The sequence below is a fragment of the Clinocottus analis genome, unplaced genomic scaffold, assembly GCF_023055335.1.
Source record: "Clinocottus analis isolate CAN_PGR_092001 unplaced genomic scaffold, fCliAna1.0.p SCAF_5, whole genome shotgun sequence".
NCBI classification, from domain to species: Eukaryota; Metazoa; Chordata; class Actinopteri; order Perciformes; family Cottidae; genus Clinocottus; species Clinocottus analis.
In genome coordinates this window covers 8,051,525-8,066,357 of record NW_027176207.1, presented here as the reverse complement: position 1 = coordinate 8,066,357, position 14,833 = coordinate 8,051,525, and the positions used below count along the sequence as shown (strand labels likewise).

Sequence of the window (14,833 nt, the reverse complement as noted above, 5' to 3'; positions counted from 1 at the left end):
TTTGTCTATTGTCTTTCCCAAAACATTATGTTTCATCAAATATGAATTGAATTGTAATGTGATAATTTGATGGCAATTTATCTTACTGGCTGATTTCAAATTATAACATGTGAAATATATCCTGTGTCGTTGTCTCATTTGCCCTAAAGACTTTGAGATGGTATCGACTGCTGATTTCTAACACAATAAAAAATATTGAATAGTGTCCCACTTGATGCTCTGATTTTAGTAATCTAATCTAAATCTACTGTATCACTCCACTTAGGTCACCATATGAATTTTATTTTATTTATATCTAATCACAATTTTGTAAACAATATTCCAGGGTTGGCAGATAACAGCTAACAAAGCATACGAAGAAAATATAATACTAGACAAAGAAAATTATTATTACTATTATACATTTTGGCATATTTTTTTACTGTTTGAAACATATTAATGACTTATCGACCAGCAATAAATCATGCTATTTACAATGAGCAGCCCATTGATTTAACTCTAAGTCCTTGATCGCAAATACAAACAATGGTAAACATTGTAAACCATAACACGGAAAGCCACATAAGGAACATAGAAATGGTCACTGTTTAGATCTGTGTTGCCAGACTCACTATGTCTATTTCCCTCATGGAAATCCTAACCTGAGTAACAGATACAATTACAACGTAACATTGCTCACATTATCTCACAGTTCATTCATGTAAACATTCATTTTCAAAGGGAAGGAACAGCAGGCTAATCAAGGTTTTAGTAGCCTATACACAGTATGAGGAAAAGAGATCAAACACACAGAGTAACACTGTGGAATTACAGTTTCACATCCGTTTGACACTCCTGAATAAGCATTTTTAAAAGCACCAAATGTCTCTTTATACCTGCATCCCTGAATCATTCTGGTATTGCAACGATGCCCTCAGACTCTGTTTATTTCGGAAGTTGAAGAGCTTCATCTTGCTGCCACAAGTCTTCCTCTCATCTTTTCCCAACCCTGGGTCACCACTGCATCGCGGTGGAGCTTAAACCGTTATGTCTGAAGAAATAGTCTGACAAGCTGAGGTCAAAACGGTGACTCCCAGTATTGTTGTGCTCCTCTTTTAATTTGTTCATATGTCACAAACATCACAATGTTCCATGACCCCAGTCGCAGGAAAGAAGGCATGAACCTAAAGGAGACAACGGAAAGGAAAGTAAGGAAGTGTTCCAATAAGGTTGTATTATTGTGGTTTGGTTCACTGCTCTGGAGGCGCGTGTTTACCCTTTATAGAAAGCTGTGAGTCCTTCATTTCTCACCATGGTGAGAGCGCAGTTGATGGAGCTCCTGTACTGGCCATCTGCCGAATTCATGTACCGCGTTTTGACGACATCCACAGGGGAAGCCACTAGTGTTGTGCAGAAGCCTGCACTAAAGGCAGCAGTGAAGTGGCACGGCAGGTTGTCTGCGGGAGAAAAGAATTTGAATCACATTCCTCCACAATTTTTTATATTTGGATGTAAAAGAAATTTAAATTATATCTTCAGTTTCTACAATAATGTATTTACTTTATCACCCCACCTGTCATTAGGTCATACTTCAGGATGAGTTCTTTGGTTATGTCATAGGTCACCAGCTCTGCACAGTTTACAATGGCATTACGGGTGATGTTGGGCATACAACCTAAACAAAAAAAAAGGGAGTACGGTCATGAGATACCATGATAAGAAATAGATTTAACGCTTTTTTATGAATACATATTTGAAGTAACATGACAAGCACCTTTCCAAAGTCCTCGTACTCCTTCATCCCGGGCAATCGTCTTGTAGGCATCCAGGGTACTGTTGTATCTCCTCCCACCATCAGGCAGTCGCACCTGAGCTTGGAAACGCACCTTCACCACATCTGTTGGTTGAGCTAAAGCCACAGCCATGGCTCCTGTGGTACATCCCGCCAAGAGCCGAGTCACAATCCCAGCACCTGTGCAGCAGTGTTTTAGTCACAATGAAGCAGTGAGCCAGAAGCCACCTGCATCACTCAATGATATTCAGGTTGTGCAACTCACTGTCAGTGCCTCGAGTGTAGAATTGCTTCATGGAGTCATAAAGACCAATTCGGACCGAGGCGAAACTCATCTGCCTCTGGAGTCCTGCCACCAGTCCGTTGTAAAGACTCCTGGACCCCTCTGTGCGCACTATGGTGGTGATGGTGCCAAACACTCCCCGATACTTCAATGCACTGGCCCCTTTAATGTTCTGAGACTCTCCCTGAAGCTGGACAGTAACATTACATTAAAGGATTGTTAACAACGTTAAGACAAGTCTTTATAAAACATATTTGGAGGAAAAAGTTCAAATGTGTCTCCTGCTTCTAACCTGAAGTCTGACTTTGGCGGTATCCAATGGAAAGGTGATGAGGTCAGCAACACAGCCCGCTGTGCCTGCTCCGAAGAACTTAATGGCCGCAGAGGGCACCGCGTCTTTGGGCTTGATGCCAACCATTTCTACGTCTAGGTTGATGAATGGACAAATCTGCACTTAATGCTTTTTTCCACAGGACCCCTGTGAATATTAAACCATACACGCCAAAGAAAGTCATCACTCAGCTCAAGACAGACACACAGAATCTCACATTTAATCTCAGTTGGTTGCATGGATTACAACATCCACATATCTACAGTAACTGTGGTAAAACATGAGTGTACTTGAGTGTACAATAATATGTGCTCATGCTAAACACTGCTCATGCCTGTAAGCTTCAAGTTTTTTTTTTTTTTGAGAAGTACTCTTTTTAACATTATAAATATTTATCTTATCGAAATGACTTGGACCATGAACACTTTTTGAGAGGAGTCAGCCAGCATACTTTTGAAAAAATGTACTTGCCATTCAAAGAGAGTTTGTATTATTGATTGCACATGTCACATTAATAGCGGTATCCCTATGATAGCTGAATAAGAAAGTTTAACTGAAGCAAAGATACAAAACTTTTTAGATTTCAAGTAATGCACTTAAATATTTATTTTTCATTGGTCATAAAAGTATGTTTTTTAAATTACTGTTATCTTCATCTGGGAGTTTACCGAGATAGTTTTCCAGGAAAGTTATAATCCAGCACAGAGAAAGAATATACAGTCCTTTCGGTAGTTAGTCCCTCCTGTGTCCTCATCCCATGCTGTATGCTTTCTGTTGAAGGAGAAGAAGACGCTGCTGATTATATAAGCACCTTTTGCACATGACTGCCGGATTGCATGACAAGTTGTTTCCACCTGTTATGTATATCTGATGTTTACCAATCTGTGGGACACAGCCGGATATCTGAGCACTTGTTGATCTATTTCTAACAGTGTCATCAAGGTACCGTGGCACGAACTCATACACTATGAGTAACACATTAAGAATATGTTCATGTTTTTTCACATACCATTTTTAAACTTGCCAACAATATTGTGAATTTATTCGAGAGTTAAACCTAGACCCTAAAGTTTACTTACCGGTTCACACATAAACTTGTCGGGATCGCAGCTCATATTACTACACTGACAAAAAAGGAGCATATCTCATGTTTCTATTGGCTGATATATATGGCCAATCAGACAGAGAGGCCTGTCTGAATTCCCTAAATGTTTTTACACGGCATTTTACTAGCTGACAAGAGTGCTATGGTGGATAACTTTTGTCCTACATCCTTTGGAGCTAGTGCCCCACGCGTAATACAAAACTAGTTGAGGAGCTTTAAGAATTCCCTCATCCCTCCTCCCTGCATGTATTAAAGTCACAAAATGTTCCAGGCAAAGGAACAGCCATGCTTCTCAGCCAATCCATACGGTGAACGAGGGTGGGTGGATGCATACATCATCTGTATGTAATCATTCTAGCCATTAGCATCTGTTCAGGAAAACAGGCATCACCCAATAAGAGGACAGGGTGTTTCAAGGAAAGGGTTATACAGGGCAGACAATTTGTCAGTCGGGTGCTAGAGTGTTGCGTGTACATGCCTCGACACATGTGACTTTCCACAGAAGCTCCAGGCCAGGCCCGCAGCTGACGTCAGCCCTGTCTTTCGGTTTACTGTGCAAAACGGTCTCCTCTTATGTAATGTTTCACCTGCTGCTTCATGTGCCAAGACGTTGTTCTGTTCTGAAACTTTACTGCTATTTCTTTACATTGTGACATGCCTGTTTATCTTAATGCTGCATGTGTTTGGCTACTTCAATAATGTATATACATGAATGTGTACAGGTACAATTATTTTCATATTCCATACACCATATACATATATGTATATGTACTGTAGTACTCATCAGCAAGGCAATTATGAGACATGTCAAATCTTAAAATTGGTTCAGAATAGGAAGTGAGGGTCTTTTACCACCTGTTTTCTTGAACCTAAAAGCAGTTTCCCAAGAACATAACCTTTAAGCAGTCCTGTCAGACCAATAAACAAGTTGCTGGTTCGGTTTTAACCAGGACACAGTGACCTCGCCTACAGTCTCTGAAAATTAAACTGAGCAGGCAGACTCCTGTGAGCACTCTGTTCGCCTGCACTTTAAATACCACGAACTTTGAAACAGTGCTGTGAAACAGCTAATCTCCATTGCACTATAAATAAAGACCATTACACTATAAATAAAGTCAGCCGCTGCGTCACTGCAAGGTTAGTGGTGGGTATTATGGCTTGTTTTCCTTATTCACTGATCCAACTTCTGTCTGGGAATCAATTTTGACATGCAGTATTTCACAGCACATGTGAAGAGATGAAACAACAAATGGCAGCACAAGAAACAACTCAGCTGTTTGCTAATTGTCATGTGTAGATTTTATTAGCATTGTTTGTCTGAAAGCTGAGTTAGAAAAAACAGACAAAAGATCAGCACATTGTGGCTCCCTGGTTATTCAATACATTCCAACCTTGAAGGTTTCAAGATATTCTGCTGATTATAAAACTATTCAGATGTAATTGCCTTCTGTTTGGTAATAAAACAAACTAATCCAGCCCAACAATCAGGATGGTACGTATCAGAGTCTGATAAACTCGTCTGTCAGTGTAGAATGTTTATAGACCATAGTTGGCTATCAGTAAGCTATCAGGAAATAAATAGTATATTGCACAAATGCAACATTTGATTTGCATCATTATACACATGTGGATCTAATCCAAATCAAAACTCATAAAAAAATATAAAATAAAAAACATCTCACCCAAATTAAAAAAAGAACAAAAGGACACATATGGCATCACCCATTATTTTTGTCCAACTGATAACAACCATGGCTGAAATCAAAGTCAAAGGGCTTTCAAGCACCTGTCCATGAGATGTTTTTACCATCAGAGAACACACATGATCTGTCATCTGAATGTGGTCCATAAGAAACAGTATGGGCCACGTGCTCCACATATGGTTCATGCACTCTGTTGGCAACAGCCATCCATTCAGATGGCTGTTGCCAAATTATGGGCAGAAAGGCTCTATAAAAACTAATGGATTTTAACTGAATAATCAATAAATGCTCTTCACTCATTGCTATTTTTGTTTCTAATGTGCATCTTGGTAGCAGCAACAATGGAAACATGTGTTTGAATAGAAGACATATACTGTATATGGGAGGATTGTGTTATCCCAAATAGCTTTTGACTGACACTCAGCTCAGAGGATGTAACCTCAAAGTTGTGACCATTGCCCTGCATTGTGTCGGTGCCGATCAATTGAGAGGCTTTTCACCTGAGTCCTCCTAATAATTGATGTCTCAATATTTAAGCTTATTCACCTTCACCTCTTTGTGTCCTCTCACAATCAAATTAGCAAGTCTGCGGCTATAGATGATCAGCTGTCTCAACCTCTTATGTAACTGAATTCACTCAAGTGTCTCCCATTGAACAACAGTGACACATTACAGGATTTACACTGCAACTTTAGAATTAGTAAATTTGCAGGTCCGTGTGATCATAACCACACCGAATCACCTGTTGATTTTTTTTTTAATTTTTTTTTTTACCATTATTAGTCATATTACTATTATTAGATATTCCTCAATAAGTTTAGCGTGATACCAGAAAGATGATTTTCAAAAACAAGATTAGTGCTGAGCCAAAATATCCTGACTTTTGCCCCTGATGCGGGTATGTCTCTAAAAACAAAATTTGCCATGATGCATGATTCATGTCAATTGTCTCAGTTAGATGGTGCAAAGAGTGCACTGGTGCCACCTTGTGTTCAATATTAGGCTAATGGGAGATACAGGATATCACATTATCCTAAAATTTGCTCTTGGTTGTGTGTAGTTGTTTCATAACATTATACGAATATGGGAAAATTATAGCATCTTTATTTATATAGCTGTATTTATCTGTTTTATTTATTTTTTCATGAGATGTTCTTTTGGGCATATGCACAAAATAAAAATGTTATTTGGTTAAAATAAATTATGATACACGATGTATTTGTTTCGACAATACAATCTTTCCCAATTTTCAATGCAATCTTGTAAACCACTAATTATGTGTTATAGGAATTTCCTAGTCAACAGATGGCAGTAATGCATTACAAGTTCCGAGCCAAACGATTAAGAAAAGAAATCGTAGAAGAAGAGGCCGACCCAAAATAATCCCAGCAGAAGAAGACGAAGAAGAGGAAGAAGAAGAGGAAGAGGAGCGCTAACATTTAGCCTGTCAGAGAAACATCACCCTAGCTTTAGCTGACTGCTAGCTTCGGTACAGGTTTCTGGAAAGCAAATCATATGCTGCGAAAGAGAGGGAAGGTCGCATCAAACAGTTCCTGACGGAGACAGACCCCGCTTTCGACAACATGGAGAAACAGTTGCATTTAAACCTGTTACCCTCCAGACCTCCGATGGCAGGGGGCTTCCAGTCTAGTTCCAAAATGAAAATGGGGTGAGTTATCTGGCGATTGAACAGCATGCTGTCTTCTCTGCTGGCTGTCTAACGTTGTTATTTTCACCATACACCAACACATCAGTAGCTCTCTGGTCCAATGGACTCGCATTTACAGCTTATTAAAGGACAACGTCAGCTAACGTCAGCTAGCTAACGCTGCTACTGCTACCAGAGATTTGACAAACAGCGGCGGATAAAACTAGAGTTAGCCAGTAGCTTAGATCTGGAAAACAACCTGCGCATTAATATATATATATATATATATATATATATATATATATATATATATATATATATATATATATATATTCGAATTTTTGTTGTGTTAATCTCAGGTCAATAAAGCAATAAAGCAGTATCAATTGGTCTTAAGTCACAGTATTTTATTATTTGAGTAGAAGTAAGGATTTAAAGCCGCACGAAAAGCCTCGGTCTAAAGACATTCATCTTAATCTGTGAAGTAACGTTAGTCTCAAATAAGTGAAGTTACATGTGATTGTGAATAGAACTGCAGGGTTTGGACCACTTCTAGTTTCCTTTCCACATCCTTTGTACACATCTTGTATGCATAGGTGTTCTTTGACCCCAGGCTTTTTTCACTATGTAAAACACATAAGAAATATCAACATTTTACACACATTGGTTTTGGTTGTTTTGAATGATAGTATAACATACAGTTTTTCAATCTTCAGAAAATTTTAGGGCCCTAACCTCATATAAAGATGCACATTTTAAAGATGTTTCGCAATGTATGTTTTAATAATCCTGCTGGATTTTGGGATTGGTTTACATTTTGCTTGTACTATTATTTTTTTTTCATACAGACCTGGGCGAAAGAGAGATTTCTCCCCCCTGTCCTGGAGTCAGTACTTTGAAACCATGGAAGATGTTGAGGTGGAAAATGAAAATGGCAAAGATATATCCTTAACTGCTGCTTGTGTTTGTCAAAAAGAAAATAAGCATGAATTATTTAAACTTTAGTGCGACAATCACCCAGAGCATTTAAAACCAACTGGGTCATTTCAGATTTAGCTACTTCTTTACAATAGTGTGCCATCAAACTTCAACTTAGTAGAGAAGGTAAGCAGTTTATACAATCAATGTTTATTCTCTTTTCAACAGCATCTACTTATTGTGTGACTTGCACAGCTCTGGTATCGATTTCCTTGACCACCTTGAACATTTTCAGAGTTTACTGCAGCGGTGCCCATGGTCCTGTGCTGCTGCTTCTTCATGGAGGAGGACACTCTGCACTCTCTTGGGCGGTGTTCACTGTGAGCATAATAACTATTGCAGGAACTATGTAACCTCTTAACATTAATATAAGTCACATGTTTAAAACTAACATTATGTGGAATTGTTATGGAGCTGTATACTATTAGATTTCAATGGTTCCCGTATGTGTTTTGGCAGGCTGTCATAATTAGCAGGATCAACTGCAGGGTGGTGGCTATGGACCTTCGAGCTCATGGTAAATATCTGTCGTCAATGTAGATGAGATTAGTAAGGAGACATTTTATTTACTGTTTAGGAAGAGATCTTGATGGAGATTCGTCAGTTTAGTTTGGTAGTATTATAATTCCCCTTTTTTAATAATGTGTTGCAACCTTATATGCAAATATCTATCTATCTGTCTATCTATCTCTCCTATGAGTGGTAAAATGTCGTGTTGCTATTACTCTACATAGCCATAACTGGAGTTCTATATAATAACTCCTACATCAGTTGTAGGTGTTCAAATTGCATCTTCAGAATCACAGATTATTAAGAAGTGAAAGTGCTTTTGCACAAGTAGCTTGATAACATCCCTGCCCACCTGTGATTAAAAGTCAACCCTTCCCCCCACATAATTTTGCAGTAAATTCTTTGACTTCGTTGGAACCCATCGGCTATCAGTCTGGCGACGGATAAGCCTCTGGGGACAACACGCTGTATTCCTGCGGGACCGATGTAGCCAGCAGATGTCCTGGCCAAGGCTTCCTTGTCTGTGCCCTGCTCATTGTTTACACTCAGCTCATCAACTTGAGATCTAAGGCTTTGAGAGACGACATGTTCAATTGGGTTATTTAAGTACCCAAGCTAAATGTAAACAACTAAAATCATCGTCAGACGATAGCCGGTAGGTTCTGAGATTGTATTTTGGCCAATCAATTCTGGCTATTTTACGATACCCATGATCTGTTTACCTGTATATAACTAAAACCTGCCCGAACGTGATTAGTCAAAAGTACACAGAATACAAACAAAAACCAGAACGCTTCTGATAATAAAGTCTTCACCGTGTCAGGGGAATGTGGAAAGTTTTTATGTAGATTATTTGCATATTCATGTCCTTCGGTAAATAGTAAAATGTATTTAATTCTTTCATCACCTGCAGGTGACACCAAAGTGAAAAGTCCTGATAATCTCTCTGCGGACACGATGGCCAAGTAAGTTGTTGTGTGCGCAGTGGAACCAGACACTGGAATTTATGAGAACCAGATATGCACTCGCTCTAAAAAGCTTTGCCTTGAATCAGAGAAAAATACTGGGAAGCCAGGGGGGGCAGCAATCATCTGCAGACATGCGGGACAGTCAGGAGTCACACACTCAGCTCTGATCTCTACAGCTTCCCACCTAAAGGCAGGAAATGTGCTTTCACAGTTCAATCCTGGAGGGAGAAAGTGATTTGATAGTTTGTTGGGTTCTACTGGTCTTTTACATTTGGAATAATGACTTGTTGGTTAATGTGCATTAAAATGAAAAATATATATATAAAATCATTGTTAAATACACTGAGATTTTAGACTACTCTCAGAAACACTAATGTATAAGAAATGTAACGCCATTAACATGTTATCTTTGCTTTTTTTAAAATTTATATTCCAAAAGGGACATTGGCAAAGTGGTGGAGGTGCTCTATGGAGAGAACCCACCTCCGATCATGGTTATTGGACACAGCATGGGTGGGGCCATTGCAGTTCACACCGCCGCTGCCAATTATATACCATCCTTGCTTGGCCTCTGTGTCATTGACGTTGTAGAAGGTAAGTGCTTGCTAAAATAGAGTATAATAGATAAACATTTTGCAATTTATGATTTTTAGTTGACAGAATAACAGGTGGATTTTACTACTTTAATTTATCAGGGAATTTATATGATGAATGTTCATAATGAAATCATATTAAAAGAGCTCAGTATAGTATTACTGTGTGTATTACTGATCAATGTATTTTGTTAATTGCACTCAGGTACTGCGATGGACGCTCTGAACAGTATGCAGAATTTCCTCAGAAGTCGCCCAAAGACATTTAAATCTCTGGAGAATGCCATTGAGTGGAGGTAATCATAAACAGTTAGTGATACTGCTGCATCTTGTATGTATGGTTGGACTAAATTATACTAATCTGTAATTTGGATAATGTCAACAAACAGTGTCGTCATAATTTTATGTTTTGTACAAAAAACAATAGAAGCCTTTTTGAAAGCGTTTCACTGTGTTGCACAACCATCGGTTTAGAGAGGATGTCTTTTGATTGTCCAGTTTTCATTGCCTTCATTCTTGGAATTTAGATTTTCAAGTTTTCATGTCATTTAGCTCGTATAAGTGTCTGAAAAATGTCTTCTTTTCCTTACAGTGTGAAGAGTGGTCAGATCCGAAACATGGAGTCAGCACGGGTGTCAATGGGAGGCCAGGTGAAGAAGTATGTCTACTCTGTCGTCCATCTGTAGGCTGAGTCCTGCATGGTTTTACAAGTTCTATGTACTTTAATGTTCATTTGGTGTCTGATATTCACAGATGTGAGGAATCCACCGTCCATAGTCCAGCTGTGTCTAACAGCATTGACGGTATAATAGAAGAGGAAGAGGACGAAGAGGTGGTGGAAGAGTCCAATAAGAAACGGATGAAGGAGGATGACCAAGAGGTTTTGTCTCTAACTATTTGTCTTTCTTCCACAACATCTATGTGCTTGTGAGAGCTTTCAACATACCTAAAGGGTTGATTCCTTTCATCCAGGTAAAAAAGGAAAGTATCTTCACCTGGCGAGTGGAGCTGTCAAAGACGGAAAAATACTGGGAGGGCTGGTTCAGAGGCCTGTCTGCTCTCTTTCTCACCTGCCCTGTGCCAAAACTGCTTCTGCTCGCAGGTGAGATCTCTCACTGTTTCTCACTACATTATAAGCTGGTACTCCAAATTCAAATAAAAAAGGGATTGGATAGACATTTTAGATGCAATTTCTTGGCAGTCACACTAGTTTGGATTAATCCAAAAAATTCTTTCACTGCACAATTTCACTGACTTACTCCAGGAGTGGACCGACTTGACAAGGACCTTACTATTGGACAGATGCAAGGTAAGAACCACAAGTCAAGAGTTTCTGCTGACTTTCTATTTATTCTCCTCTGTGATTGATTGTTGTCGTCCAGTAGAATAGACACGCCTCATATTCATTCACAACCTCACTGTTTGTCCTCAGGGAAGTTTCAGATGCAGGTCCTCCCGCAGTGCGGTCATGCTGTCCACGAGGACGCACCTGAAAAAGTAAGGATTGTTTTTCTGAACTATTGTATGTTTGTTGATATGCTGGACTGATCCACACTTTGATAGATTCTTGTTTTAGTGTCACTTCTTGATTTACTTAACAATTTTTCGTTGTTCATGTTCAGCTGTCCTTGTTTGATCCACATTGAGCTTCTAGCAGTTTTGTAACGTCGTCCTCTGTTATCCGTTGCCAGGTAGCAGATGCTCTAGCAACGTTTATGGTCCGGCACAAATTCACTGACTTTAAGGAAGGATATCTGTGGTAAGTAAACTTCTACCAAACATACATTACATAATGATAACAAATTCAAATACTTTGCATGTAGAATCCTTTAGAGACTGAAATTTTGGAACAAATGTAGCAAAAATTGAATTGTTTTTTGAACTGTCAACTTAACAGCAATTTACAAAACATAGGGCTGCAATGTGGAAATAATGACATACATTATATGTACTATATAATATAACTCATATTATCTTGTCTAATCATTTTTTTTCATACTCTCTCCACAGCTAACTTCTAGTTTTCAGTCTATATTTAGCCAGCGGCCAGAGGAAATATTTCAAGATTCATCCACATTCTTGTACAATTTCATAGCAAATCAAGGAAAATACAACAACCATTATTATTATTATTATTATTATTATTATTATTATTATTATTATTATTATTATTATTATGTTGCTTTCGTAATGTAGATATTTTGCCTTTTGAGCTTTGCCTTATTTCTATTTTGAAAACACTGGGATTTGATTTTTCCTTTACAATATATATTTTTTAAGTAATGCGCTCCTTGTTTAAAGTTTTATTTTGAGTGATTGCATCATTCTTAATATGTGTTTGTAATATTTAAATTAAAACAATGATTTAGGATTGATTCAGCTAAAATGTCATGCTTGTATATTTGGTAAATGTAATAAAAGGACATTGTGATCATTTTAAATGTGGTAGTTTATTTAAAATAACATGCAGAAAGATAAATAAATTGTTGTCTAGTATAAGTGGCCAACTCAATTATGAATATTTATTGTAGTTTTCCATCATCTCTCTAAACTCATGCGTTTGCTGTAATTCACATATGCACCCACATATTGTAACACATTTAAACTCTACATTTGAAATGTTTTAATGTGTTGAAAGATAAAGCACAGTTTTCACTCGCTGTTTTAGAAGGTAGCATTTAATAAGTACTTGAAAATCGGTCGTAGCCGACACCAGTGATTGGTTTCGACAATCAGGGAAGATCTACTCGACCTTTAGTCTTGCGCTTCCACTTTATGGTTTAAGTGTTTGTTTTACATAGACTATTTTTCAATAAAATTCAGTGTACAGTTGAATTCCTCTTCATTGAACAGTTTCCGCATGACTCGCCTGGCCGCTTTTGCTTCTGCATCAGTGACTTTGGTCTGGAGGTCGCAAACACTTGGTCAGATTAAGGAAAGGCTCTTGCGCTACACAATAATTTAAAATATAATGTGTCAGTATTATAGTTGAAGATTAAAATTGTATTAGTAAGGTTGTCTTTTTAAAAGAAAATAATACCCTTATTTTTAAGAATGTGCTTGATACGATGAAGAAATGTATAAATGAACATTTAATAAACCATGAGAATAATGCTGCACATCTCAGTACCCTTATTGGTGTTTACATTTTTAGTTAATTATGTAAATAAAATGTTATATTGATTTTCTCACGACTTTAAACAACATTAAAGACCTGCAGTTTGTATAAAGGATGTATCACTCTACATAAGTAGGAAAAGTAAGACTGTTCTCCTGCAGTTGGAGAACAAAATGTTCGGATGCAGTCGAAATAAACACAAGTGGGAAAACAAGGTTTTTAAAGTTTTCTAAACTTTACTAAGAAGGTATCATGTCTGATTCACTCCAGGGATGAAAGGCAGGTATTAATTGTCCCTCCATGGATCAACACACACACAGATGTTTTGCAATTACGTGCAACATAAATATTTGAATTATTAATGACTGTCCTCCAAAGACTTAGTCACTGAGATCATTAGTGTTGGAAGTCTGTAAACACAGCTGGCATGTTGTTCTGAAAAGAAGTGCATGATCCGGGGCCTCACAAATAAAATTCTGTACTCAATAAATATTTTCATCCATCCATTATCTTAACCGCTTATCCTCATTACGGTCGCGGGGCGCTGGAGCCGATCCCAGCTGTCAAGGGGCGAAGGCAGGGTACACCCTGGACAAGTCGCCAGTCCATCACAGGGCAGACATATAGACAGACAACCATTCACACTCACATCTACGGGCAATTTAGAGTCCAATTAACCTCTGCAGCATGTCTTTGGACTGTGGGAGGAAGCCGGAGAACCCGGCGAGAACCCATGCTGCCACGGGGAGAACATGCAAACTCCACACAGAAGAATCTGCCAGACCAGTATCCGAACCCCGCCCCGCCCGGGATCTGAACCACAGACCCTCTTGCTGTGAGGCGTCAGTGCTAGCCACTACACCACCGTGCAGCAATATTTTCAGCAAGGTCTTAAAAGCAAGTATTGGGAAAAAGTTAAAGCGGCCAGTTAAAATAAACTCTTTACATAATTAAGTACAGTGCCACATACCTCTGTGACACAATGTCAATCATCAAATTCTCTAATTTCTTCCTATATAGTAACTACATTTTTGTTATGTTGCTATATTGTGTGTTTATGAGACCAGGTGCACAGAATCACTGTTGAAAGTAGTTGCTTGGTCTAAAAAACTGATTTATTGCAACAAATGACAACAATCTGCAATAAAGAAACGTCACAATTAAACTGAACTCTTTGCTGTGGAACTAAAATACATGCATGACAAGGAAGTGATAAGAGGTGCTAGTACTATAACAGACAATAGTGTATCATCAAATGTGTTCAAATAATTAAAATAATTAAAGAAGACCTGAAAACAATGAGCACTTTGGAACAACACACAATGAAATGTGACACAACCAGAAGATGAAACCTAATCATTTGGTGAATTAATCTAGCGCCATTAGATGTGGTGTTTAGACCACATTTTGGTTTAGGTCTTAGGCACTACCTACAGGCCAACTGAATTATCAACACATGTTCATCATATAAACACTTTACAAATATTTTGCAGGCTGATATTTCAGCATTTCAGAATGCTGAAGGTAAAGAGTCAGTATGAAAGGTACTTTATTGTTGTCATGCAATTTCAAACCTTCGGCCAAATGCAATCCAAAGATAATTGTATAGAAATTGTGGGGAAAATATTGAAGTAAAGTTGGTGCAGATGTGTGTTTTATTGGGTTTCCAGTCCTTGTATAATATTTATACATATATTTTTCAATACCATAATCTGACATCACTGTTTGGTTTGGACTTGTGTTATTTCTGTGGCTCATCAGTACACACATTTTAATAGACAGGCTGATTATACTGTGGTTAAAATGCAAAATAATGTTTTAAATG

At 38.1% G+C, this 14,833-nt stretch overlaps 2 protein-coding genes across 3 annotated transcripts; one reads left to right on the top strand and one right to left on the bottom strand.

Moving 5' to 3' along the window:
- Nucleotides 1–318: 318 nt before the first annotated feature.
- Nucleotides 319–3,146, bottom strand: LOC137802923 (dicarboxylate carrier UCP2-like). Of its 2 annotated transcripts, none has more exons than XM_068601117.1 (7): nucleotides 3,054–3,146; nucleotides 2,347–2,532; nucleotides 2,037–2,244; nucleotides 1,754–1,951; nucleotides 1,553–1,654; nucleotides 1,291–1,436; nucleotides 319–1,163 (listed from the first exon to the last, which is right to left on the bottom strand). In XM_068601117.1, the coding sequence occupies exons 2-7, from the start codon at nucleotides 2,470–2,472 to the stop codon at nucleotides 1,104–1,106; spliced, it is 840 nt and encodes a 279-aa protein (XP_068457218.1). In that variant the 5' UTR covers nucleotides 2,473–2,532; nucleotides 3,054–3,146; the 3' UTR covers nucleotides 319–1,103. The 2 variants fall into 2 exon arrangements, with proteins under 2 accessions (XP_068457218.1, XP_068457217.1); XM_068601116.1 differs by having other exon boundaries at nucleotides 320–1,163; nucleotides 1,256–1,436.
- Nucleotides 3,147–6,592: 3,446 nt separating this feature from the next.
- Nucleotides 6,593–12,932, top strand: ppme1 (protein phosphatase methylesterase 1). The gene is made up of 14 exons (XM_068601440.1): nucleotides 6,593–6,862; nucleotides 7,690–7,785; nucleotides 8,049–8,139; nucleotides 8,279–8,336; nucleotides 9,243–9,294; nucleotides 9,737–9,891; nucleotides 10,096–10,186; nucleotides 10,483–10,548; nucleotides 10,644–10,770; nucleotides 10,863–10,992; nucleotides 11,155–11,199; nucleotides 11,323–11,387; nucleotides 11,582–11,649; nucleotides 11,901–12,932. The coding sequence occupies exons 1-14, from the start codon at nucleotides 6,777–6,779 to the stop codon at nucleotides 11,902–11,904; spliced, it is 1,134 nt and encodes a 377-aa protein (XP_068457541.1). The 5' UTR covers nucleotides 6,593–6,776; the 3' UTR covers nucleotides 11,905–12,932.
- Nucleotides 12,933–14,833: the final 1,901 nt, after the last annotated feature.